Source organism: Heteronotia binoei, chromosome 1 (assembly GCF_032191835.1).
Source record: "Heteronotia binoei isolate CCM8104 ecotype False Entrance Well chromosome 1, APGP_CSIRO_Hbin_v1, whole genome shotgun sequence".
Classification (NCBI taxonomy): domain Eukaryota; kingdom Metazoa; phylum Chordata; class Lepidosauria; order Squamata; family Gekkonidae; genus Heteronotia; species Heteronotia binoei.
In genome coordinates this window covers 252,518,988-252,542,980 of record NC_083223.1, presented here as the reverse complement: position 1 = coordinate 252,542,980, position 23,993 = coordinate 252,518,988, and the positions used below count along the sequence as shown (strand labels likewise).

At 46.2% G+C, this 23,993-nt stretch overlaps 1 protein-coding gene across 1 annotated transcript; it reads right to left on the bottom strand.

The window, feature by feature from the left end:
- Positions 1–8,596: 8,596 nt before the first annotated feature.
- CDCA5 (cell division cycle associated 5) lies at positions 8,597–23,928 on the bottom strand. Its single transcript, XM_060252908.1, has 6 exons — positions 23,655–23,928; positions 20,637–20,749; positions 14,930–14,992; positions 13,616–13,654; positions 11,011–11,550; positions 8,597–10,149 (listed from the first exon to the last, which is right to left on the bottom strand). The coding sequence occupies exons 1-6, from the start codon at positions 23,728–23,730 to the stop codon at positions 10,069–10,071; spliced, it is 912 nt and encodes a 303-aa protein (XP_060108891.1). The 5' UTR covers positions 23,731–23,928; the 3' UTR covers positions 8,597–10,068.
- Positions 23,929–23,993: the final 65 nt, after the last annotated feature.

The window sequence follows — 23,993 nt, the reverse complement described above, 5'->3', positions numbered from 1 at the left end:
TCACATGTGCAAAATGCTATAATCCTAAATAAAGGTGTCCCTAGCACTAGAAAAATCTTGACCTTAAAATTAAGACTTAAGAACCTGTTTTTTTAAATGCCAAAATTTAGCTCTGGAAAATGTAAAAGAGTAATAATTTTTAAAAAGAGTGCTTACGTGCATGGGTAGAACTCTGAAACAAGTACAATACAAACATCAAAAATCAAGAAAAGGCCCTGTGATCCTTTGGGTAGAACACAGCAGGCCCTTCTACCCGCCCATATGGTGGAGATGAGTATGAAGCAGGATTGCCAGTTCCAGGTTAAAATCTACATGGAGATTTTGAGGCTGGAGCCTGAGGAAGCGAGGGACGTCACCCGGGTAAAATACCATAGAATCCACCTTTTCTAAAGCAGTCATTTTCTCCAGGTGAACCAATATCTGTCACCTGGAGATGAGAGATTTCCATCTGCCACATTAGTGTGGAGCAGGAAATGCTCTCTGCACACCTAAGGCCTCGGTGAGAGCCCTCATACCTTGCTGAGTGTCCCAGCCTTCTCTCCCAGGTTCTTCTGCTGCTCCTTGGGGCCTGGTTTCTCAGCAGTTCCTGTCACATCCTCCTCAGCTTTCTTAAGGGGCAGCTCTTGATCGTCGGAGTCTTTGCCAGGACCTGCTTTGGTTTCCTTCAGTTTCTTTTGCCCCTCGCTTGCCTCTCCCGATTCTCTTGGTGACCCCACCAAGCTGGCTGTCAGAGGAGCAGCAGGGCCCCATTCTGGACTGGTGCTCGCTTCATCAGTGGTCCTGGTTGGAGATGGATTGGCCTGTTGCCTAGTGTGGTGGATGAGAGGAGCATTCCCTTTGGCTGAGGGCCGTACCGGCCTCCTTCGCCCACGTGAAGCCTTCTCCTCCTTCCCCTCAGCCACATCCATAAAAGACGCGGGTGAGCTGGCTTTGCTGCTGGAACCTTTTGAATCAGATCCATCAGTGCTGGGGGTTTTGCTACCCAAGGCAGGCTCCGGGGGCTTCCAGCCCAGAGAAGAGAGACTGGAAGGGCTCATCACTTGCTGGGTAATCTCATTGAGGAACTGAGAAAAACGCAGCTTCTCTTCCACCAGCTTCTTCCGTCCTGTGTTGGGTGACTTCTTGGGGGCGCTCAAATCTAGGCTGCTTGGGGGCTGCTTCTCCCGGTGCAGAGGGCTAACAGGTTCCAGAGGAGCCTGAGACTCTCTTTCCATTGAGCGCACAGTGATGGTCTCAATGGACTTTGCCTTCCGCAGCCGGTCACCTCTGGTAACTGCCCTGTTTTTCAAGATGCCTTTGCTGGGGCCCGAAGTTCCTGTTTGGCGAGGCTGCCGAGGGGCAAGGATTTCAGCTTGCTCACTGAACACAAGGCTGCGCTCCAGTCCAGGGGCCTTGTAAAGGTGCCTGTCGAGGCTGTCGGTTTGGTCTGGTAGTGACTGGGCATCCTGATGACCTTGGCGACGGGGCAGCCGGTCAGCACTCTTGCTTTGGCCTTTCCTCAGACGAGCCAAGGAGCCAGAGGAGTCTTCTGCCTTGTAGGCCACTTCCCGAGCCCGGCTGTGGTGGAAAGCGCTGGCTTCACTTGAAATGTCTACGCAGGACTGAGAATGCTGAGAGTGAGGACTGGTTTTCAGGAAGGCCTCCTTGTTGAAACTGGCTTCTGAAGACCAGGACGTTGAGGAGGTGGAGGCTGTGGGGGAAGAAGACCATGAGAGAGTGGAACAGCGGCTGTCTGTCCACTGCTGGTGGCAATTCCGTAGGGCCATATCAGGACCCCCCTTCCCTTCTTTGCCTGACTGGACAGGTGTGAAGAACTTCTCCATGACTTGTAGTTTACCAGCTGGCACTTCCACACCTCCACCATGATCTCCCTCCCACCGAATTGGAGCGAAAGCCCCTGCTTCCTCCTGGGCTTTCTTGTAGGACTTTCGGCGGATGGCTGAAGCGCTCATTCTGGAGCATTAGGATGTTTGGGCTAAGTCCGTCTGTTGCTAAACGTCATCTACCTCCCGCAATTATTTAACCATGCAGGCTGGTTGAGTAGAGCGGAAAATAAGTATGCCAATATAATGAGCACTGAAGCATCAGACTGAGCAAAGAGTTGTTTGTGTCACTGGTTCTGCCTCCCCCTCCCCTCCCCAAAATGTCACATTTTGGATGCAATAGGATTGCCAAATGGAAGCATTCTATTTACTTTGTACATTGATTCCCTGCTTTTCTCCCTATCAAAATGGAAGGCAGAATAGATGATAGGTTCCCAAGGAGTCTCCCATTGAACAAACCCAGACCCACTTGATTGTGGCATGGTTGCTGCTTCACATGCTTGCAGAGCACTCTCAGAAATTTGGACAAGGAAAACTAAATATTTCCAGGATACTATATCAGTTGGGACTCTACCTGGATGATCCAGGCTAGCCTAGTCTCACTGGATCTCAGAAGCGAAGCAGGGTGTGGCTTGGTTACTGCTTGGATGGGAAACCACCAAGGAAGTCCAGGGCTGCTTTGCAGAGGAAGGCAATAGCCAACCACCTTTGTTTATCTCTTGCCTTGAAAACCCTATGAGGTCACCGTTATGTCAGCTGTAACTTGATACAGCTCACACACACATCAGTTGGCTTTCCTTTCACCCAGCAAGCAGTGGCAGAGTAAACATTCAAAGTTCACTTTATTCAAAGTCAGACCAGTGGCCCACCTTGCTGTTAGCTGATTGTCTGGCTACAGATCTAAGGCACAGGCCTCTCTTAGCATCTTCTACCTGAGATCTTGAAACTTTACTGGTCTTGGAGGTGCCACTGGACTCAAACTTTGTTCTGCTGCTTCAGACCAACACAGCTGCTCACCTGGATCAATCAATCACTCTCAGCTTTCCACAATTAAGGATACATCAATCTCCAATGCTGACATTTCTTTCTCTGAATCCAGACCATATAAACTGAGCTTATTATTCCTGTCTGACTCCTGAATCCGTTAAACATCTTCATTATGCTGCATGATAATTTACTGCTCACCCTCCACCTATATGTTTTGATCCTGTCTCTGTCTTGAATGTAATTGGCCCTTCCTGGCAACCAAACACCACCCCCCTCTAAGAACATAAGAGAAGCCATGTTGAATCAGGCCAATGGCCCATCCAGTCCAACACTGTGTGTCACACAGTGGCCAAAAAAATCAGGTGCCATATGTAATGGTTGAGGAAATTCTGTTTCACTGTATCTGAAGAAGTGTGCATGCACATGGAAGCTTATACCTTGAATAAAACTTTGTTGGTCTTAAAAGTATCACTGGACCCAGACTTTGTTCTGAGATTCTGTAGTTGAACCTGGGACATTCTGCATGCAGACCTTGCACTCTGCAAAGTGACAGCCATCTTCCCTAAAGACACTGATGAGTGTTTTCTGTTACCTGTGCAGGTAGTGCTGCATGTAATTGTCCCACAACAGGTTATCAACTCTTCAAAATAGCAGCTGTGTAGTACATGGCGCCTTAATGTTCATATGCATGCATGTGGACCAGAGATAAGATGCATCCACCTGTCCATGCAGAGATTTGATTTCTAGATCCAGAGAAGGGAGAACCTTGAAGGACTCACACTCATGATGCTGCCTTATGCTGAGTCAAATCATTGACCTATCAAGCCAGTATTTTCTACCATGATTGGCAGCTCTCCAGGGTCTTTCACATCACATACCACCTGATCCTTTTAACTAGAGGTGCCACAAATTGAACCTGGGATCTTCTGTGTGCCAAAAATATGCTTCTAGCATTGAGCTATAGATCTGCACTGTTAACATTTGAACAGAAGCAAACAAACACTCTGCAAATTCAGCATCTTTATTATTTTCCTATGCTCGTTACTTTCTTATTTCACCTTTCTTCTGAAGAGCAGATGACAACCTTCTCCAATTATCCTCATGTCGAAACACTCACAACCACCCTGTGAAGGTAATTTAGGCTGAAAGAGAATGGCCCAAAGTCTCAAGGCAAGCAGAGATTTTAATCAGGTTCTGTGCAGGCCTAGTCAAGCACGCTAACGACTACACTACACTTATCCAACTGCTGTTAGAGTGAGGTATTAGCAAGTTACCCTTCCTTCAGATCTCCATTAGCTAAACTTCTGAGCAGGGAGTGGGTCCATTATGTCTCCTAGCACAAGAGGAAACATCCATTGCCAGGCACACAGAGCGATAGTTATAGCAGCCACCCCAAAAGAATTTCAAAGAAACAAAGGTCCAGGAATCCAGGGGGAATCCAAGATGAGAATCTATGGATTCCCTGGATCTGAGTTAAGGGGGAGGGTCTTCCCAGAAAGGTTACAAAAGTGGATTGCATCCAGACATGGTGGAGGCTGCCCCTGTGCCTGGAGCAGGCTGGTGGGCTGGGGGCCATTCAGAGAAGGTTGGCAAAAGGTAATCAGCTCACCTGGCTGTTCGAGCGTAATTAGATTTTGCACTCTGAGAGACTTGCACTTGCCGATGACATTACCTGGATAGACCAAGGTGGGTGCCTTGCTTTGCAAGCCCCTGTGGCAATGGGTAGGCATGCAGCTACCCCATCAGTGAATCAGTCCCCTGCTCATGGTTTTGACCACTCATTAGCATAGCCTGAGGAGAGCTTTGACCTCACCTTCTCTAAAGCAAAATGTTGCTAGCTCCTAACATGGCTGGCATGGCACTTTTAGCTAGGGTGGAATCAGGAAAGACTGCACACATCTAGGTAGAAAGTAGGGTTGCCAATTCCCAGTTGGGGGCAGGGAATCCCCTGGTTTGGAGGCCCTCACCTGCTTCAGGGTTATTAAAAAGCAGGGTGGTGGGGAGGAAGTGTTCACTGAGCATTCTATTATACCCTATGGAGATCAATCCCCATAGAGTATAATGGAGCATTGATCCGTGGGTATCCAGGGTTCTATGGAGGTTGGTTTTTTGAGGCTGTTTTTATTTTCAGCATAGCATCTGGTGCCTCTGTTCAAAAAAAAAGAAAAGCGCCCCAGGTTTCCCCAGGGGAGGGACGGTGGCTCAGCGGTAGAGCATCTGCTTGGTAAGCAGAAGGTCCCAGGTTCAATCCCTGGCATCTCCAAAAAAAGGGTCCAGGCAAATAGGTGTGAAAAACCTCAGCTTGAGACCCTGGAGAGCCGCTGCCAGTCTGAGAAGACAATACTGACTTTGATGGACCCAGGGTCTGATTCAGTATAAGGCAGCTTCATATGTTCAAAAGGTTGGACCAGGGGGTCCAGTTCATTCTATGAGCCCCCAAAGAAGGTGCCCCCATCCTCCATTATTTCCAGTGGAAGGAAAGTATTTTAAAGGAACACAGCCCCTTTAACTGTGAGGGCCAGAACTCTCTTCAGAGTTCAATCACGCTTGTCACAACCTTGCTCCTGGCTCCACCCCCAACATTTCCTGAATCAGACCTGGTAACTCTAGTAGAAAGGGGGATCTTGGTAGCACTCCATCACACCCAAAGTTAAAATGGAGATGGGACCATTTTTTCTCTCTAAGGCAAGATTAACAGGACCCAGTAACAATGCTTTAGTGTTCCAACTGTGAGAGCAAACCTGAATTCTCTTGAATTCTGTAGCCATGTCGCCCTGCAGTAGAACATCTAGATTCAAGTCAAGTGGCACCAGAGGTCAGCAAGATATTATGGGTATAAGATTTTGAGAATCAAAGCTCCCTTTGCCAGATATCAATGAAGGAAGCCTTAACTCTCAATATCTTACACACTCAAAATCTTTTTGCCTCTAAGGTGCAACTGGACTCAAAGCCAGCTGTACTTACACCAGAGTCTGGGCTGGAGGCTACAGGAAATATAGTTTTCAGTCCAACCAATGAGGCCTCCTGATTGCTGGATGGATTGATCTTTTCCTTCCCCCTTTTGTGCTCTTTCTCTCTTTATTCAGGCAGCATTATCCGCTGAAGGTCCCCTCCGGCTCTTATCTTTACAAAAATAGCCCTGTTCCTCTGAGAAAGTTGTTAAGGTGCTACAGTGATAAACAGGAGCCTAAGCAGCATAATGCTGTAGCTGTGGGGGGAGGGGCTTGTCCCAGTCAGGAAATTCCAGATGGGCCTTGAACCCCACTGCCTTCACCCGTTTACGCCCCTTCCATCTTGTGGCACAAAATGTACCTCTTGCATACAAAAACAAGATGTATAAGGAGCATTAGGTCCTATGAAGTGGAAAAATGCTAGAAGGTGGGGAGAGACTGCAATGAGGACTGGGTCAGAGCAAATCTGGAATGGAAAACAATGGAACTTTTCCTCCATCGTGCTTGCTTTATCCACAAAAGTTTCACTGTAGTTTTCTTCCTCCCCCCAGACCACTGTGCCTCATGCCATTTTGTCCGTAAGATTCCCTCCCCCGCAACCAATACTGCCTTTCTGGGGCATCTTTGGGGGGTAGATGGGAGAGGGAGAAAGATGTGCCTTCATGGAATCCAGCCCATACCTGGAAACACTAGAATCATAGAATCAGAAGGGTCCACAGGGTCATCTAGTCTAACCACCTGCACAATGCAGGAAATTCACAAATACTTCCCCCGCCCCCAAGTTCACAGAATCAGCATTGCTGTCAGATGGCCATTTAGCCTCTGTTTAAAAACCTCCAAGGAAGGAGAACCTACAACTTCCCAAAGAAGCCTGTTCCATTAGAGAACCACTCTGTCAGGAAGCTCTTCCTCATGCTTAGTCAAAAACTCTTCTGATTTAATTTCAACCCGACCTTCTGGGGCAACAGAAATCAATTCCACACCATCCTCTCTATGACAGCCCTTCAAATACTTGAAGATGGTGGTCAGCAAGGCACTGTGATTTGCACCGTCTGCCTTTTCCACATCCTGAAGCTGGTGAGGTTTTTGTTTTTTTGAGTGGCTGATAACATACTGCAAGGCAATTACATTTTGCTTTAACCTAAAGGACCAATGCACTGGCTTTTAAAACATAGCAGGACAGACCATTACAGAGTAGAGTGTTCAGCAATGTGCAGTGGGGGTGAGGCTCAAACAGTGATGCTTGACGTGAGAACATCTTTGAGATGGAAGACATTATATAATTTACCTAGGGACAGAAACCAGAAGAGAGAAGATGGGTCAGTAAGGAGTGTCATCATTTGCAGTAGAGAGATTTGGAAGAGAGCTCAACAAAAATTCCTCCCCCCCCGTCCCCAGGATCGGTATATGGCTGATAGCGCTTTTCCTGGCCTCCAGTTACAAGAGGCTTCAAAAAATATTGAACAGTCATAGCCACATGAACAAATTACAATGTGCTTGTATAAATTAACTGACAGAAGTGGTATTTTTAGCCAGACTTTGCATACTGCTTGCAGGCGGAAGTCTGCAGAGCAAAACTCTTGTAATTTCAGTCTTAAAACCATTCTCCTTCAAGAGCTCACCCCGAACCAGTTGAACCACCAGATGACTGATCCAGAAGCCTTTTTGATCACATTGGAACCCTCCCCTGCCCAGCTTGATAGAGATCAGAGTGTCCAGCTCAGAGATCAATGGTTTGGCCCTCTTCACCGCAAGCGAGGAGACCTCAAGGTCACGCCTGGCCTCACCCTGCAGCTGTTGCTTTCCTGTGACCAGCAGGAAATCAATTTAGGGGTAAATCATATTAGATCAGAGAGGAATCACTATAATCAGCTGACACCCAATAGGGGAGGCTGCCTGTCCCACCCCCTCCTCCACAAATGACTCAGCGCTGGCTGGGACCTTCACTGCTCTAGCTTCACCTCCAGAAGTGATATTTTTAGCCAGACTTTGCATACTGGTTGCAGGCGGAAGTCTGCAGAGCAAAACTCTTGTAATTTCAGTCTTAAAACCATTCTCCTTCAAGAGCTCACCCCGAACCAGTTGAACCACCAGATGACTGATCCAGAAGCCTTTTTGATCACATTGGAACCCTCCCCTGCCCAGCTTGATAGAGATCAGAGTGTCCAGCTCAGAGATCAATGGTTTGGCCCTCTTCACCGCAAGCGAGGAGACCTCAAGGTCACGCCTGGCCTCACCCTGCAGCTGTTGCTTTCCTGTGACCGGCAGGAAATCAATTTAGGGGTAAATCATATTAGATCAGAGAGGAATCACTATAATCAGCTGACACCCAATAGGGAAGGCTGCCTGTCCCACCCCCTCCTCCACAAATGACTCAGCGCTGGCTGGGACCTTCACTGCTCTAGCTTCACCTCCAGAGGCCACTGTACCTAGAATCAGGAGTGCTGAGCAAGCCTATGAGAGCAGCCCAGAGGTTCTAAACCAGTTTGCCTTTTTACATTTGGGACCTCAAAACATTTGTTTGTATTCTGAGCTTTGGTTTGCTGTGACGTCTGAACAGAACTTGGCTCTCTTGTGCATCCCAGCCCTCTTTGATGGCTGCAATATTTAAACTGGTCTCCAGATCCTGCACAGAGGCACCAAATGAGATATATGCTTGGTAAAATGTGGCACAGCTTGCAGTATGATAGACCATCACCAAGGGGGGGCAAGCAAGCATATAATATGATTTAAAGGCCTTTTTATTACCAGCACTTTGTACCAACATGCTGGTTGCTCAAAAGCACGCAAAAGCATGGCTTGTGTATGAGGCCAGGACAAAGACATTCAGACCAGTACAGGTTGCAAAGATGTTTAATAGCTATTTCTGTAACAAGATTTGAAAGTCAAACACAGTTTTGCCAACTCGCCTTAATTACATCTTTACTCTGAGTCTTCTGTAAGTTTTTCTAGCTTATGCAGCATCCCGCACCTCAAAAAAACCTCCTTATAAGGAACAAGCTCTCCAAAACCTATGCATGAAACAGTGATCAGAAACTCTGAAAGCTAACTTGCATGATTGTGGTGATGCTCCCCCCACCCCGCAAACAAGGAAACGAAACCATGAGGACAAACTCCTGTAATCCAGCTTCATATTACAAGACAGAAAAGGCTGGGGAAAGGGGTTCTTGAATGAAATCATGGAGTTAGATCCAGTGGACCTATTCTGCTAAACATCAGTACTTCATTCAAACTCAAGAGGCTCCAAAGAACCAGGGGAAAGAGTGGGATCCAATCCACAGATTCATCTACAAACATCCAGACAGCCAATCAGAGAAGGCCTAGCTCCTTTTCTTTTTGTACTCCTAAGCAGGCAAAATATGAATTCATAGAAAGCCAATACAGAAAAACAAACCACTTAATTTTAAAAAAATCATACCGGGGGGGGCGTGTTTGAGAGGTCTGCTTCATACATTGCCACACATTTTGAAAATGAAAAAACAACATTCTATACCTGCCGTCTATAAAAACAGGCAAGAACCTAGCTAGGACTCCTTGAGAATATTCAGAACAGTTGAATAGAAAAAGTGAAGAGCAAAACGACACCATACACTGGGGATGTGAGACTAGATCTCCCAAAATGGACTTTCATGTTCAAAAGCAGCCATAGGGACTTTTGATTCTGATTTGGGGCTTGGCTAGTGGATGAGGGTGGTATGCCTGTGCCTTAGAAGACAGCCCTCCTGGAACTATTAGCCCCAGTAGGGAAAACAGGAGGGGCACAGTTGAGCTGTGTACATTGCTAACAGAAGCTGGGAGGGGGGCTGGACAGGGATTTTGTATCCGGGAAATTCCACCACCAACTCTCCTATATGCTGGGCCTGGTCCAAATAATGTCTGCTTTGACAGTTAAAAATGCCTGCTGGGAAAAGCAGCCATTAATTTCCCCAGCATAAAGTGTCATATGAGTCTAATTCTGGACAGAAATATAACACCGACTTGTGCGGTTAGTTCCAAATAAACAACTGTTTTAGGAGATGTTATATTTTAATGTAGCCAGTAACTCCTCCTCTTCCTCTGCTGACACACTATGGCCACTGTCACAACTCAAGAGGAATCCAAAAAGCTATGCAGTTGGACCTGCATGACGTCCTGATGTTTTTATAACCATCTACAAAACAGCATCTATGCAATGGCTGGCAAGTCCTCCCGAAAGCAAAGAGGCTTCGCATTTTCAAGATCAGGTGCAGTCCTGGGAGGTCCCGGATCTATATGTACAAAGAGTGCTCCAGTGACTGGTGCGCTAAGTTCCAGTGGAAGCAGCATCTTTATTCCACAAGAAGGTCAAACTGCTCTGCTTCTTCAAACTCTGCATTCATCTGGGCAGCCCACTCATCCAGCTCTGTCTTCTGAAAAGAAAAGAAAAGACATGTTTGCTAAAAGGGTAGCCCTAACTGGGTGACCAAAGACTGGTAGAGCTAACATTGTCTGCTAGTCAGTTAGGACTTTTCAGGGCAAGCTGCTCCCCAGTTGCAAAGAGAAGGCAGGGCACTGATTGCTAGATATCCTGGTCAGTGCATATGGGAAGGGGGAGAGACAGACAGACAGACCAATTTTGAAGTTGCTAACAGGTATAGCATCCAAGCCATAAGGGCTAGAAACTTACTTATTAAAAAAGAGAAAAAAGGAAGGCAGAGTTTTGCATGATGCTCTGCTGTATTTGCTTCTGGATCTCTGTTACCTCCTTTCCCACAATCACTCCATGCATTTAGAAACAAAGAGCTGGAAGGGACCTCAAGCGTCTAGTCTAACCCACTGCACAATGCAGAAAATTCACAGCTACTCCCCCCGCTGCTCTATATCCAGAGGAAGGCAGAAAACCTCCAGGATCCCTATGCCAATCTGGCCTGGAGGTCTTCCTGACCCTAAAGAGGCAATTGGAATTACCTTGGGAATATGAGAAAGGGCAATGAGAGCCAAACTCTGGCTTGTCCCTTCCTGTCACCTCCCTCACATTCTGCCTAAATTCATAGAATCAACATTGCTGTCAGATGGCTATCTAGCCTTTGCTTAAAAACCTCCAAAGGAGAAAAGCCCACCACCTCCCAAGGAAGCCTGTTCCAAAGATGAACAGCTCTTAGAAAGTTCTTTGACTAATGATATCCTTTTTTGAACTGAGGATTTCTTGTCTCACTCTTTATCATAAACCAAAAAAGGTCTGGGCCATCAGGGGTTATTTTCTCTAGCTCTATCACACAAGGAATCCTTACATTGAACTGTGGCACCTTCTTTTTCTTCCGTTTCTCCTTTATAAACGAAATGCCTGGGATGTCTGTATCGGGTTCCTTGAAGACACTGGATCCCAGAAGTGTTGTTGCCAACTTGGGGTTGGTCCTTGTGTCCTCTGGAGGTACACTGTCTAGCCCTTCCGGAACCAGGAGCTTGTCGAAGCCAAAGAGCGTGTGTCGCTTGTCTGGGCCACGGTTAGGTGTGGAGGTATCAGAGAAACTGGAGCTGGGGGACTCCCGGTCTTTCAGGAAGCTGTGGCTGAAGGAGATCTCTAGACGGCTGTAAGATCGACGTACTCTCTTGGCCATGGCCGCATCCCGCTCATTCTCAGGTAGGGACTCCTGCGCATTGGTGTTGATCGGAGACAGCACATCTGCTTCTCCAAGCAGGCCCCCTGCTTCAGAACCCGAAGAACGGTTTGGTGGCGAAGGCAACAGTTTTGCTTTGGCTTCACCCTTGCCTGGGCTATTGCCTTTATTGTTTTGCACAGGGACGTTTTCCTTGTCTTCTTTAAAGGAGATCTGTAAGAGAGGAGAGACAAACCTTCAGCAAGGATATACAACGAGCTTGTGGGACCTCAGTCTGGGGGTGACATTTAATGCTTTGCTGCAGATGAATATTCCAGCTTTAGCTCCCAGCATCACTATTTAGAGACTCTGTAAAGCAGGTCAGGAAAGTCATTTCCCTGCCTGAGACTAATGCCAGTCAGCTTGGAGAGATCAATGCTTCTGGCAGGGGAAAGAGAGGAAGCAGTAGTTGAGCCTCCCTTGGGCTAAATCTGTCTTCCTCCCTCTGCAAGTAGCTATAAAGCTTGGCCCAGTGTGAGCCCTTGGGCTTGAGCATAGGGCAAGACCCAAAGGGCTCCTGGCCTTCAGACTATGCTTCAATGAACCAGCTGTTGAACCTCAGCAAGCCCAAGATATATTGTTGTTTTTGTCTATTTGGCTTATTTATATTGTATTTTTATTTCACCGTTGCAAGCCACTTTGGAGAAAACCTAGTTATAAATATTCAAAATAGAAATAGATACGGCCAGGAGAGGCAATACTCTGATTCATGTTTAGGCAGTGTCTCAATAAAGGCCCACTGCACAGTGGGAAAAGAAATGTTTTGCACAAGACGGGTTACTGTTCTGTCTCCCAGTTAAATAGCTTCCCAAGTAGCACTGCTGGGAATGGCTGCTGTGTCTCAGACTATGGCAAGGCACTGCCTGTCAGAGTAATGCTGCACAAGCGGCGAATGGGTCTGTCTCATTCTGGCAGCTTCTGTACAGCGTTACCAACCCGCCTACCTTGCAGCTGGCTCAGAGTGTTTCAGCAACTACATGGCAACAGATAGCGTGACAGAGGAGAAGAAAGCCACGGGATTGCTTACTGCCTGACTCATCCAGAAGGCTCAAGGCTGGCAGCCAAAGGAAATGTCTTTAGATTAAAATGCAAGGAAATTCTCCCATTTTCCCCCCAACTCTGCCTCAAAGGGAAGGTCAGATCAAGTAGGGAAATAGTCCAGTGCTTCCAAAACATGCCCAGGCCACGTAGAAATCAAATTCTGGCATGAAGACCCAAAACTGCCTTAAACTATCAGACTCTTAGTCCATTTAGATTAATATCAATCAGCAGCTCACCAGGGTCTATGGCAGAAGTCTTTCGCATCTCCTACTACCTAATCTCCTACTACCCACTGAGTCCTACTGTGCAGGAAAGAGTGGGACAGAAGTCAAAAGTATAAATAAATAAAGTAATTCTTTTTATTAGAGGTGCTAGGAACCAAACATGGGACCTTCAGCCTACAAAACAGATGCTTCGGCCAAGGCCCCAGCCCTAAAGCCACTAGCAAACTGCCTGAAACCTCCCCGATGCTATAAGCACATAGAAGCCGACCTGAAGGCTGGTTCACAGCACGACCTGCCGCCATCTCCTTTGCTCTGGCAGGATTCGGCCTTGGCACTCCTGGTGGCCCTAGCAGCAAGAGGTGGTCCTGAAATTCTTGGAGATTAAGACTTCTCTCTGAGTACAAATATGTGCGACTCAGCCCCAAGGAGTTCAAACCACTTGCAGAGAAACTGGCATTACTCCTGTTCCCAGTGTCTGAGGGAGAAGCTATTGGGTCTCAATGGGAGTTCCTCCCTAGCACTGCAAAACTCCAGCCACTGGTAATGGAAACTGTGACAAAAATTATGTGTGGTTTCTTAGGAACTTATCACACCATGCTTTCTGGGCTTTGCAAATGGGTGGCTCTAGCTTCCCCCTGTACGCATGATGTTTGCTCAACAAGTTCAAGTTTCCATTTTTTAAAGAACTAGGCAGAACTCAATGATGCTTGGAAGGCAATTCTTTTACTAAATGCTTTCTTAATAACTGCTTTTGGCCTCCAATTCCCAAGGGTAAAGATCCTTATTAGCAAACTCTGTAATGTGTTCCACACTTGCACTACTGTGAAAACTCATTCAGCCCCCTGGCATGCAGAGACCAATAGAGTTAACCGGGAACTAAAAAGGTACAGATTAAGGACAGATAACCATGCAAGGTTATCTCACAAGGCCCATGAGTTGGCTGTTCGGACATATGAAACACAAAGGATGCTTACCCGAGGACTGCGCCTGGGGGTTATGATGGACTCTTTTACCTAAGTTGGAAAGAAAAGAAAAAGAAAGAACAAATTTATGAAGTGTGTTCAGTGTTCAAGTCATTACACATATTATCTTGCAATCCTTAAAACAACCCCATAAGACAGACCAATATTATCTCATTGCAAATGAGGGGTTGAGATGGAGATAACTTGCCTAAGGCCACACAGAACTGAGATCTAACCTCCTGAATCTAACTCATCTTCTTAGCTGCTATGCTACACCAGCAAATGATGTAATACAGTGATAATGAATCAACAGCAAAATTTACACAGAAAAACAGAGGCAATAAAGCTTTTAAGGCAGCAGGCCCTCGTGACCTGGAACTCCCCTGCTAGGGAACTTCTCTTGTTTGCCCAGAAATACAGAGCTAACTCCTGCAGATCAACTCACTTCTGTTTGATGCCACAGGCAACCATATCAGAAGTCTGCATCACATCAGGCAACCAAATCAGAAGTTCGGATTGTCTCAACGACAACCATTTTGTAGGCAATATGCTCAAATTGGTATAAAGACAATCAAGGTCAGAGAGGCTTATATTGAAAAAGCTCACATGGTTCAGTACTATCTGTTTCCATAGAAAATGGCTTTCCACATTTCAGGTAAAGCCCTCCTGATGGGAAAACTTTTATCCAGAGTTGATAATAGAGCTGTCTGACATGAGATGTAGCTGTAATTAAGTCACCTTTGTTCTAAGACTGAGTTAAAGACATGTTCTCATGAAAGCAAGGTGAGCCCCATTGGGAGAAACTAAGTGGGCTGCCGCTTCTGAGCAAGGAAATCTTCAAATCAGTCCAACTGCCCCAGGTGAAGTTTTAGATCAGGTCCCTTCCAGATCACCACTATGCTCTTACAAAAATGCAGAATGAAACTAGCAGAATTAACAGCAATGCCTTCTTATAATACTGAGTACTGGCATCTGAGCTTGGCAACCAATTTATAATAAAAGAGAACGATCTCAAAGATGATTTTCCCACAATAGGCAAATTTGATTATGATCTGCTTGTATGTCGAAAGTATCATGCACAAGTCATGTGTCTTTAAAAAGACACATACCAAAATTCCTTTTTCAAGACAATAATTAAAAATACAAATACTGTTCCTTTCTCTGCAACTGGTCACCCTAAAGAGAGGAGGTAGAGTAAATATATATTTTTAATGAATCCCATGTGATGGCTGGTGATTAAATTTGTATCCTGGATCTAAAACAATTAGATTATAAACAATAAATTCACAGCTAACACTACACCATGAGGAAAACTGCTCCACGTACCTGCTGATTACGTGGCATGATCTTTTTTAGGGTTATTGGCCGCACTGCAAATGGTACTGGAATCTGCAGAGACAACAAAGGAAACACAGGTGAGAAGAGGAAAGGCATCCTACCAGCAAAAGTTACCGCTTTTGGGAATCAAGCTTCAGATAGGTGTTGGAAATGTAAAAAACATGAAGGTTCTTTCTACCAAATGTGGTGAACTTGCGAAAAGGCGAAACAATTTTGGCTTATGATTCAACAAGAGATTTTGAAAATCTTGGGATATAATATTAAGAGAGCACCGGATGTCTTTCTGGTGGGATTACAAATGGAAAGTTTTCCGAAGCGAGACAGGACACTGTTGTGGTACTTGATTTCAGCTGCGAGGACATTGTATGCGCAAATGTGGAAGCAAGACAAAATACCAGAAAAATGGGACTGGGTCTTAAAAGTATTAAACTGGAGTGAAATGGACAAACTTACTAGAATCTTAAAAGACTGTAATTTGGAGAAATTCAAAGAAGACTGGGAGAAGTTTCAAAACTATGTGGAGTTACAATGGAAAGTGAAGAGATATTTAGAGTGTTTTGACAACAATAATTGAACTTTTAAAGAGAAAAGAAGAACTGTGATTATTGTTATTTGATTTAATATGTAAGTTAGATGAATAAGAATTAAGCTGAGGATAAAGCATAATAATCATCTTTGAGTTAAGATAATGGTAACTTTTAGTGAAGATTCTATAACTGTGAATTTTACCTTTAGAATGTTTTTTATATATTTTTAATACCGGCGGAGGTCATAAATTAGAGGTGAGGAGGGGGAGGAAAATTTGTAATGTATTGGCTGATTATATTTGGGTTTTGATTGCAATGTATTGAAAAATACACTTCAAAAATAATAAAATTTGGTCTACAAGTTACAGCTTTTGGGTTACAAGTTTAGTCCACTGCAGAGGCCACTCAAGCTTCAGACTGTCAAACCCTTGGGAGTGAGGTTCTATCTTTTTAGGTTACTTTGCAATGCAACATGTATTTAGCATCGCAAATAACATATGCAGTATCTTGGTTTTGCTTCCATTCGTTTAAAACTAAGCTTGCTTTTCAGTCACAAGAAATACAATTAAGCAGTCAGCTGAAGGTATTTCAGCGTTGGAAATGAAAAATATAAATGGGGTTCGGGGCATGACCCAGTGGGATGCTCTGATGCTCAAACATTAACAAAACAAACACAGCTATGCAAGAGCACGGCTCCCATTCATTACAGTTCATCTTGTGCAACTGAAATTGTGTCCTGTTGAGTCCACTCAGTGTCCAAAATCAGCTGCTTGAGGTCAGCATTCTACTTTGCCTAACAGAGAGGCTTAGCCAACGCTACAGTCCTTTTAAAAAGCCTGCTAAACAAATGACCATTTCCAGATTTCAACAGCAATGACACAAGCCAATCAATCACAACCATGGGACGCTCTAGTTCAGCATCCTGTTTTTGGCAGTGGCCAGTCAGATGTCCTAGGAAATTCCTTTGCAGTGGACAAAGGTGATAGCCCTTCTCTTTCAGTATGACCCTCCCCACAGCTGGTATTCAGAGGTACACTGCCACTGAACAGGGAAGATCCATTTGGCCATCGCAATCAAGATCAGAGTTGACAAGAGATACACAAGAAGATGACTGCAGATTTATACCCCGCCCTTTTCTCTGAATCAGAGACTCAGAGCAGCTTACAATCTCCTATATCTTCTCCCCCCACAAGAGACACCCTGTGAGGTGGGTGGAGCTCTCACAGCAGCTGCCCTTTCAAGGACAACTCCTGTGATAGCTATGGCTTGCCCAGGGCCATTCCAGCAGCTGCAAGTGGAGAAGTGGGGGATCAAACCCAGTTCTCCCAGATAATAATAATAATAATATTTTATTTTTATATCCCGCCCTCCCCGCCAGGCGGGCTCAGGGCGGCTAACAGACATGGGAGTCCCATGATTCACATAAAACAACATGAACAATTTAAATATATCGATTACAAATAAGTTATTTAAAATAGATAAAATATATAAAATAGGTGCTAAAATGCTGTAATCATAATGTACACAAGATGGCTAGATGTCCGCTCGTTGGGTTAATCAGGTTCTATCTCGAAAGCCAGCTGGAAAAGAAATGTTTTGCAAGCCCTGCGGAATTGATTCAGGTCCCGCAGGGCTCGCACCATCTCTGGAAGGTCGTTCCACCAACGAGGGGCTATCACCGAGAAGGCCTGCTCCCTAGTGGCCTTCAACCTAACTTCTCTTGGCCCAGGGATTGTTAGTAAGTTCTGAGAACTAGACCTCAGTGCTTTCTGGGGCACATATGGAGAGAGGCGGTCCTTTAGGTAGGCAGGTCCTCGGCCATATAGGGCTTTAAAGGTAATAACCAGCACCTTATAGCGAACACGGTATACAACCGGCAGCCAATGCAGATTCCGCAGCCCAGGCCGCGCAGGCTCCCACCGTGGTAGTCCCTCCAGCAGCCTGGCCGCCGCGTTCTGGACTACCTGAAGTCTCCGTGTTCGGTACAAGGGCAGCCCCATGTAGAGGGCATTGCAGTAGTCTAACCTCGAAGTGACCGTTGCGTGGATCACAGTTGCTAGGTCGGTGCGCTCCAAGAAGGGAGCCAACTGCCTCGCCCTCTTAAGATGAAAGAAGGCGGATCTAGCAGTGGCGGCCACCTGGGCCTCCATTGATAAGGAGGACTCCAGTAGCACTCCCAGGCTCTTGACTTTGCGCACTGGTACCAGTGGCGCACCGTCAAAGGCCGGTAAAGTAATCTCCCCTCCTGGTCCGCCGCGGCCCACGCAAAGGACCTCAGTCTTCGCCGGATTCAACTTCAGCCCACTCAGCCTGAGCCAGTCAGCCACGGCTTGTAATGCCCGGTCCAAATTTGTAGGGACATCACCAGCCCGGTCGCCCATCAGTAGATAGAGCTGGGTGTCATCTGCATATTGATGACAACCCAGCCCATACCTCCGTGCAATCTGGGCAAGGGGGCGCATAAAGATGTTAAACAGCATCGGGGAGAGAACTGCTCCCTGAGGCACTCCACAATGAAGTGGGTACCTCTGAGACAGTTCCCCCCCAATTGCCACCCTTTGTCCCCGACCATCAAGAAAGGAGGAGAGCCACTGTAAGGCTAGCCCCCGAATTCCTGCGTCGGCGAGGCGGCGGGTCAGCAGCCGATGGTCGACCATATCGAACGCAGCCGATAGGTCTAGCAACAGCAATACCGCCAAGCCGCCTCGATCCAGTTGTCGTCGGAGGTCATCCATGAGGGCGACCAGGACTGTTTCTGTCCCATGGCCCGGGCGGAAGCCGGACTGGCATGGGTCTAGGACGGAAGCGTCCTCCAGAAATTCCTGTAACTGCACCGCCACGGCCCTCTCGATAATTTTGCCTAAAAAGGGCAAATTTGAGACCGGCCGGTAGTGTGCCAATTCGCCCGGGTCTGATGACTGTTTTTTCAAGAGAGGGCGGACCAATGCCTCTTTCAGGGGTGTTGGAAAAACACCTTCTGAAAGGGATCGATTTATAATATCCCGTATAGGATATCTTAATTCCTCCTGGCAGGCCTTAATTAGCCAGGAGGGGCATGGGTCCAGGTCACAAGTCGTGAATCGTGCAGTGCCAAGAATTCTGTCGACTTCCTCCAAGCTGAGCGGGTCGAAGCAATCCAGAGTTAAATCAGAAGACACGCATTGGGCTTCGAGTCCACTTACTGCCTCCAAATTGGCGGGGCAGTCCTGGCGGAGCGATTGGACCTTGTCCGCAAAGAATTTCGCAAAAGCCTCACAGCCAATTTCCAATTCCTTAGCTTTTGAATTGCCTTGAGGCAATGTAGTCAGATTCCGAATTATTCTAAATAATTGGGCTGGGCGCGAATTTGCAGATGCAATCCTAGCCGCAAAGTATGTTTTCTTTGCGGCCTTGATTGCCATCTCATAGGACTTCATAAACTTCCTGTAAGATGTTCTAATCGCCTCGTCACGAGTACGTCGCCATTGCCTCTCTAGCCGTCTAAGGCCTTGTTTCAGCTGGCGTAATTCCGGGGTATACCACGGAGCCAGCTTAGTCCGAGGTCGCAGAGGGCGCCGAGGTGCGATCTCCTCGATGGCCCTAGAGAGCCGGCTATTCCAGGTCTCAATCAGGCCATCGAGGGAGTCGCCAGAGGGCCAGGGGTCCCGCAGAGCCATCTGGAACCGTTCCGGGTCCACACACTTAACCACTACACCAAACAAGGTCTTTGTTCACCATCCACCCAGCAGTAAGAATAGTCTGGCAGCTGGCCAATTTTACTTTGCCACTTTTAACAGTGGAAGCAAACCTGACACAAGTCCCTTTATGGTGGGAAGCAAAGGTGTGTAGTGCCCTCCATCCTTGGAACAGAGATATTATTTGGGAGCAAGGCTGCCTCCTCCACCACAAGGCATCCCCTTCTGTACTGCACAACAAGATGAAGGCTTTGCTGGAGAAATCACTCAAAAGCTGTGACAGATTAATAAACTCCTAATTTTAAATATCTACACTATATCACTTGGTGAGGTCATCTGGAGATCTGGGCTGAGCTATCATCAATATGCAGATGACTCTCAACTTTATCTCACGCTTTGGGCAGATCCCAGGGAGGCTGGACAAACCCTGAACCAGTACCTGGAGGGTGTCTGGAAGGAGATATGGACTAATAAATTTAAGCTTAATTCTGGCAAGATGAAAGTACTATTGATGGACAGAAGTCTTGAGCTAGGGTTTATAGTGTCCTGTCTCAGTGGGACTGCACTCCTCCTGAAGGAATAGGTCTAATAATAATAACTTTTTATTTATATCCCGCCCTCCCTGCCAAGGCATCTTTGAGGTGTTTCTAGACCCAGTCCTACTACTAGACAAGCAGGGGGCAGCTGCACCTAGCAGTGTCTTTTACCAGCTTCAACTGGTTAGCCTGGACAGAAAAGATCTGGCCACTGTGGTGCATGTCCTGGTAACATCAGGATTAGAGTACTGCCATGTGCTCTAAATGGGGCTGCCCTCGATGAATGCTTGGAAACTTCAAGTGGCTCAGCATGCTGTAGCCAGGAGGTTGGAATGGATTATAGGGAAAATACCACTCTAGTCTTGACCCATCTACACTGGCTCCTAGCTTGTTTCCAGACACAATTCAAGGTGTTGGAGTTAATCTTTAAAGACCTATAAAGGTTTAGGACCAGCATACCTGAAGAACTGGCTACTTCCACACAATCATACCTGACCAGTAAGGTAACCTTCTGAGCCCCTATTTCGAGTGCCTCCACATTCCGAGTCATTCTTCTTGGTCATGGCATCAAAGCTAGGGAACTCTCTTCCCAGGGATTTTCATCTGTGCCCTTCTATCACTGTCTTCCACCCATGGGTGAAACATTTTTGTTTCACCTGGCATTTCCTCAGTGATCCCTCCTTCCTGCGCTACCCTTTTTAAATTCCTGCTTTATGTGCTTTTACTATTATTTCAGCTTTGATTTTAATTGTTTTTATGAATTAATTGTTTTTTATGTTTTAACAGCCACTTTGGTGGCTTTCTCGAAACAAATAAATGTTTTCAGACAAGAAGGGTAGAGACCTTGCTGCCTGGAAACTGAGGCAGGGCGTTATTGTTGGGTCACAGATAATTCTTAACCTCTCCCCCATCAAATGGATATGAGAGGAAAAAAGGAAAAGGAGACTTTTTTACTCACTGGGCTGCCCACCATCTTGCTCGCCATCAAGCGAGGCTTTCCCTGGGAAACAGGTTGAGCAGTGGATACCATGTTCCTCTCAGATCTGCGCCTTGGGAGAATGGAAACAGCATCTGGGGGAAGAGAAAGGAATAGGATGCACTCAGAGCAACCTCAGATACTCAAACTCTAATTGCTGCTACTTCCAGCATCCCTAAAGAAGTAACTGCAAAGAGGTCAGTGGGTCCAGTTTCCTACAAGGTATGCTATGTTATACTGCAGAGCACACTTGAAAACAAGATTCAGCCAAAACAAAACAACACAATCTACCAGAGTGGGGGTCGACCACTTTCAACAGGTGATTAATTAAATTATCAAAATAGGATGAATCTGGGTTGTCAGTAAGAACTGCTTATTTTAGAACATCCCTAATGCGTCAAAGTCTGATAACATCAGATCTGCATATAATTTCCAACTTGGTACAGTGTCTCCAGAGACTCCCTCTGAAACTTTTCTGTTTTAGTACATTAATCTTCTCATCCATTACCAGGGGTCATGTTGTAGAAAAATAGGTGATGGAGCTCATCCAGGGATTGTTATGCAGCTGCACATACTATTCAATGGATAAGGAGGTGGAACTCTCAGAAAGGTTCAGGAGCTGTGCTCCTGTGAGCTACCACTGAATCTGAGGCCTGTCATAAGAACATAAGAGAAGCCATGTTGAATCAGGCCAATGGCCCATCCAGTCCAACACTCAGTGTCCCACAGTGGCCAAAAAAGAAAGGAGGTTCATAAGTGGGGCTAGAAGCTCTTCTACTTTGCCCCCCCCCCCCCCAAGCACCAAGAATACAGAGCATTACTGCCCCAGAAGGTTCCAATAATATGCTATGGCTAATAGCCACTGATGGACCTCTGCTCCATATTTTTATCCAAACGCCTCTAGAAGCTGGCTAGGCTTGTAGCTGCCATCACCTCCTGTGGCAGTGAATTCCACATGTTAATCACCCTTTGGGTGAAGAAGTACTTCCTTTTATCTGTTCTAACCCGACGGCTCAGCAATTTCATTGAATGCCCACAAATTCTTGTATTGTGAGAAAAGAAGAAAAGTACTTTCTCTACTCCCATGCATAATCTTGTAAACCTCTATGTCACCCTGCAGTCGATGTTTCTCCACGCTAAAGAGCCCCAAGCGTTTTAACCTTTCTTCACAGGGAAAGTGTTCCAAACCTTTAATCATTCTAGTTGCCCTTTTCTGCACTTTTTCCAATGTCATAATAATATCCTTCTTGAGATACAGTGACCAGAATACTGTGTGTACAGTATTTGGAATACTGTACACACAGTATTCCAAATGAGACCGCACCATCGATTTATACAGGGGCATTATGGTACTGGGTGATTTGTTTTCAATTCCCTTCCTAATAACTCCCAGCATGGCGTTGGCCTTTGTTATTGCTATCGCACACTGTCTTGACATTTTCAGTGAGTTATCTACAACAACCCCAAGAGCTCCCTCTTGGTCAGTCTCTGCCAGTTCACACCCCATCAACTTGTATATGTAGATGGGATTTTTGGCCCCAATGTGCATTACTTTGCACTTGGCCACATTGAACCTCATCTGCCACATTGACGCCCACTCAACCAGCCTCAACAGATCCCTTTGGAGTGCCTCACAATCCTCTCTGGTTCTTACCACTCTGAACAATTTAGTGTCATCTGCAAACTTAGCCACTTCACTGCTTACTCTCAACTCCAAATCATTTATGAACAAGTTAAAGAGCATGGGACCCAGTACTGAGCCCTGCGGCACCCCACTACTTACCGTCCTCCACTGCGAAGACTGCCCATTTATACTCACTCTCTGCTTCCTATTAATTAGCCAGTTTTTGATCCACAAGAGAACCTGTCCTTTTACTCCATGACTCTTGAGCTTTCTAAGGAGACTTTGATGAAGAACTTTATCAAAAGCTTTCTGGAAGTCAAGGTAACATCTACTGGGTCTCCTTTGTCCACATGTTTGTTCACCCCCTCAAAGAACTGCAACAGGTTAGTGAGGTAAGATCTTTCCTTACAGAACCCATGCTGAGTCTTCCTCAATAACTTGTGTTCATCAATGTGCCTACTCATTCTATTACTAAATCTACTCATATCCATTACTCAATGTCCAAGGCAACTGAAACATTCCCCTGCTGGTTTCTTAGTAGCTTTGCTAATGCATAAGTGTGCTAATGTATCAACTGAATGACATTTTGCACACACATTCTCTTGCAGAGACTGGTTCATTTCATGATGGCAAGCCCTGAAAAACAAAGAAGCCACCAAAAATCAAGAGAGCAACATCCAGACCAGCCAAGAAACCTGTGTCTAGCAAATAGGGCCTCCTGGAATGTTTCCAATTCTACCCATCCAGTGCATATTTGCATACCCTAAGGAGGTTGCAGAGACAGGATGTATTCTATTGTATTATACTGAGCAGTATTAAGGAACTGGTAAGTTGAGGACTTGCCCAAAGATCACACATTATCTGTCAAACTAAGCAGCTGCACAAGATGTTATTGTTTTCCTTCATGCTAAAGCTATTTCAAGTCATCTTTTAATATGGTACCCTGTTATCTAGGGGTCCAAAAATATTACAGAATTCAAAGCAATCATAGCTAGTTTATTCTCAGAATAGGTCTGTGAGGTAGGAGCAGATCACAGAGTTGTAAGGGCCCTCAAGGGTCATCTCTAGTTCCTCCACACCATGCAGGAAATCCAAAGAAGAAATGCAGGAAATGAAAGAAGTGAAAGAAGTGAGTCGCTTGAAGTAACCTAGTGCGTTTCACGGTTGAGCGGGAACATAAACTATATTCCCGTAATCTTCGTGAGACACATAACCAATAGGCCAGGAGGCCTCACTCCAGAGCCGAAATCTCTTTTCCCCTCCCGCTCTCAGCAGAAGTCCCCTTAGGCAACCCCTTCCCCAGGACTCCCATGGAGTCATCACCTAGCCCGCTTCGCAACGCCCGCCTCAGGACCATACCGCCCTCGCCTTCTCACCTGCCCCTGCCTCCCCAGCGGATCGAGCCCGCCTTAGTCGACAGCGGACAGCACCGCCACCCCCTCCTGCCGCCATGGCAACCTCCTTTCGCCCGCAGTTCAGTTCGCCGTTTAGAATTGCCCGCCACCACTTCACCGGAAGTGACGTTACACATGTAGCGATCCTGAATTTCCTGGGCGAGCAAAAAACGGCCAGCGATCGAGTTTCCGGTCTGTGGTGTACCTCTAGGCACTAGCAAATCTATGGTGAAATCCCCCTATTGGGAAATAAAAAGGAAAACCGGTTGCGTATTGTGATATCTCTATGATCGGCACATCCGGCCAACCAGCTTCCTATTC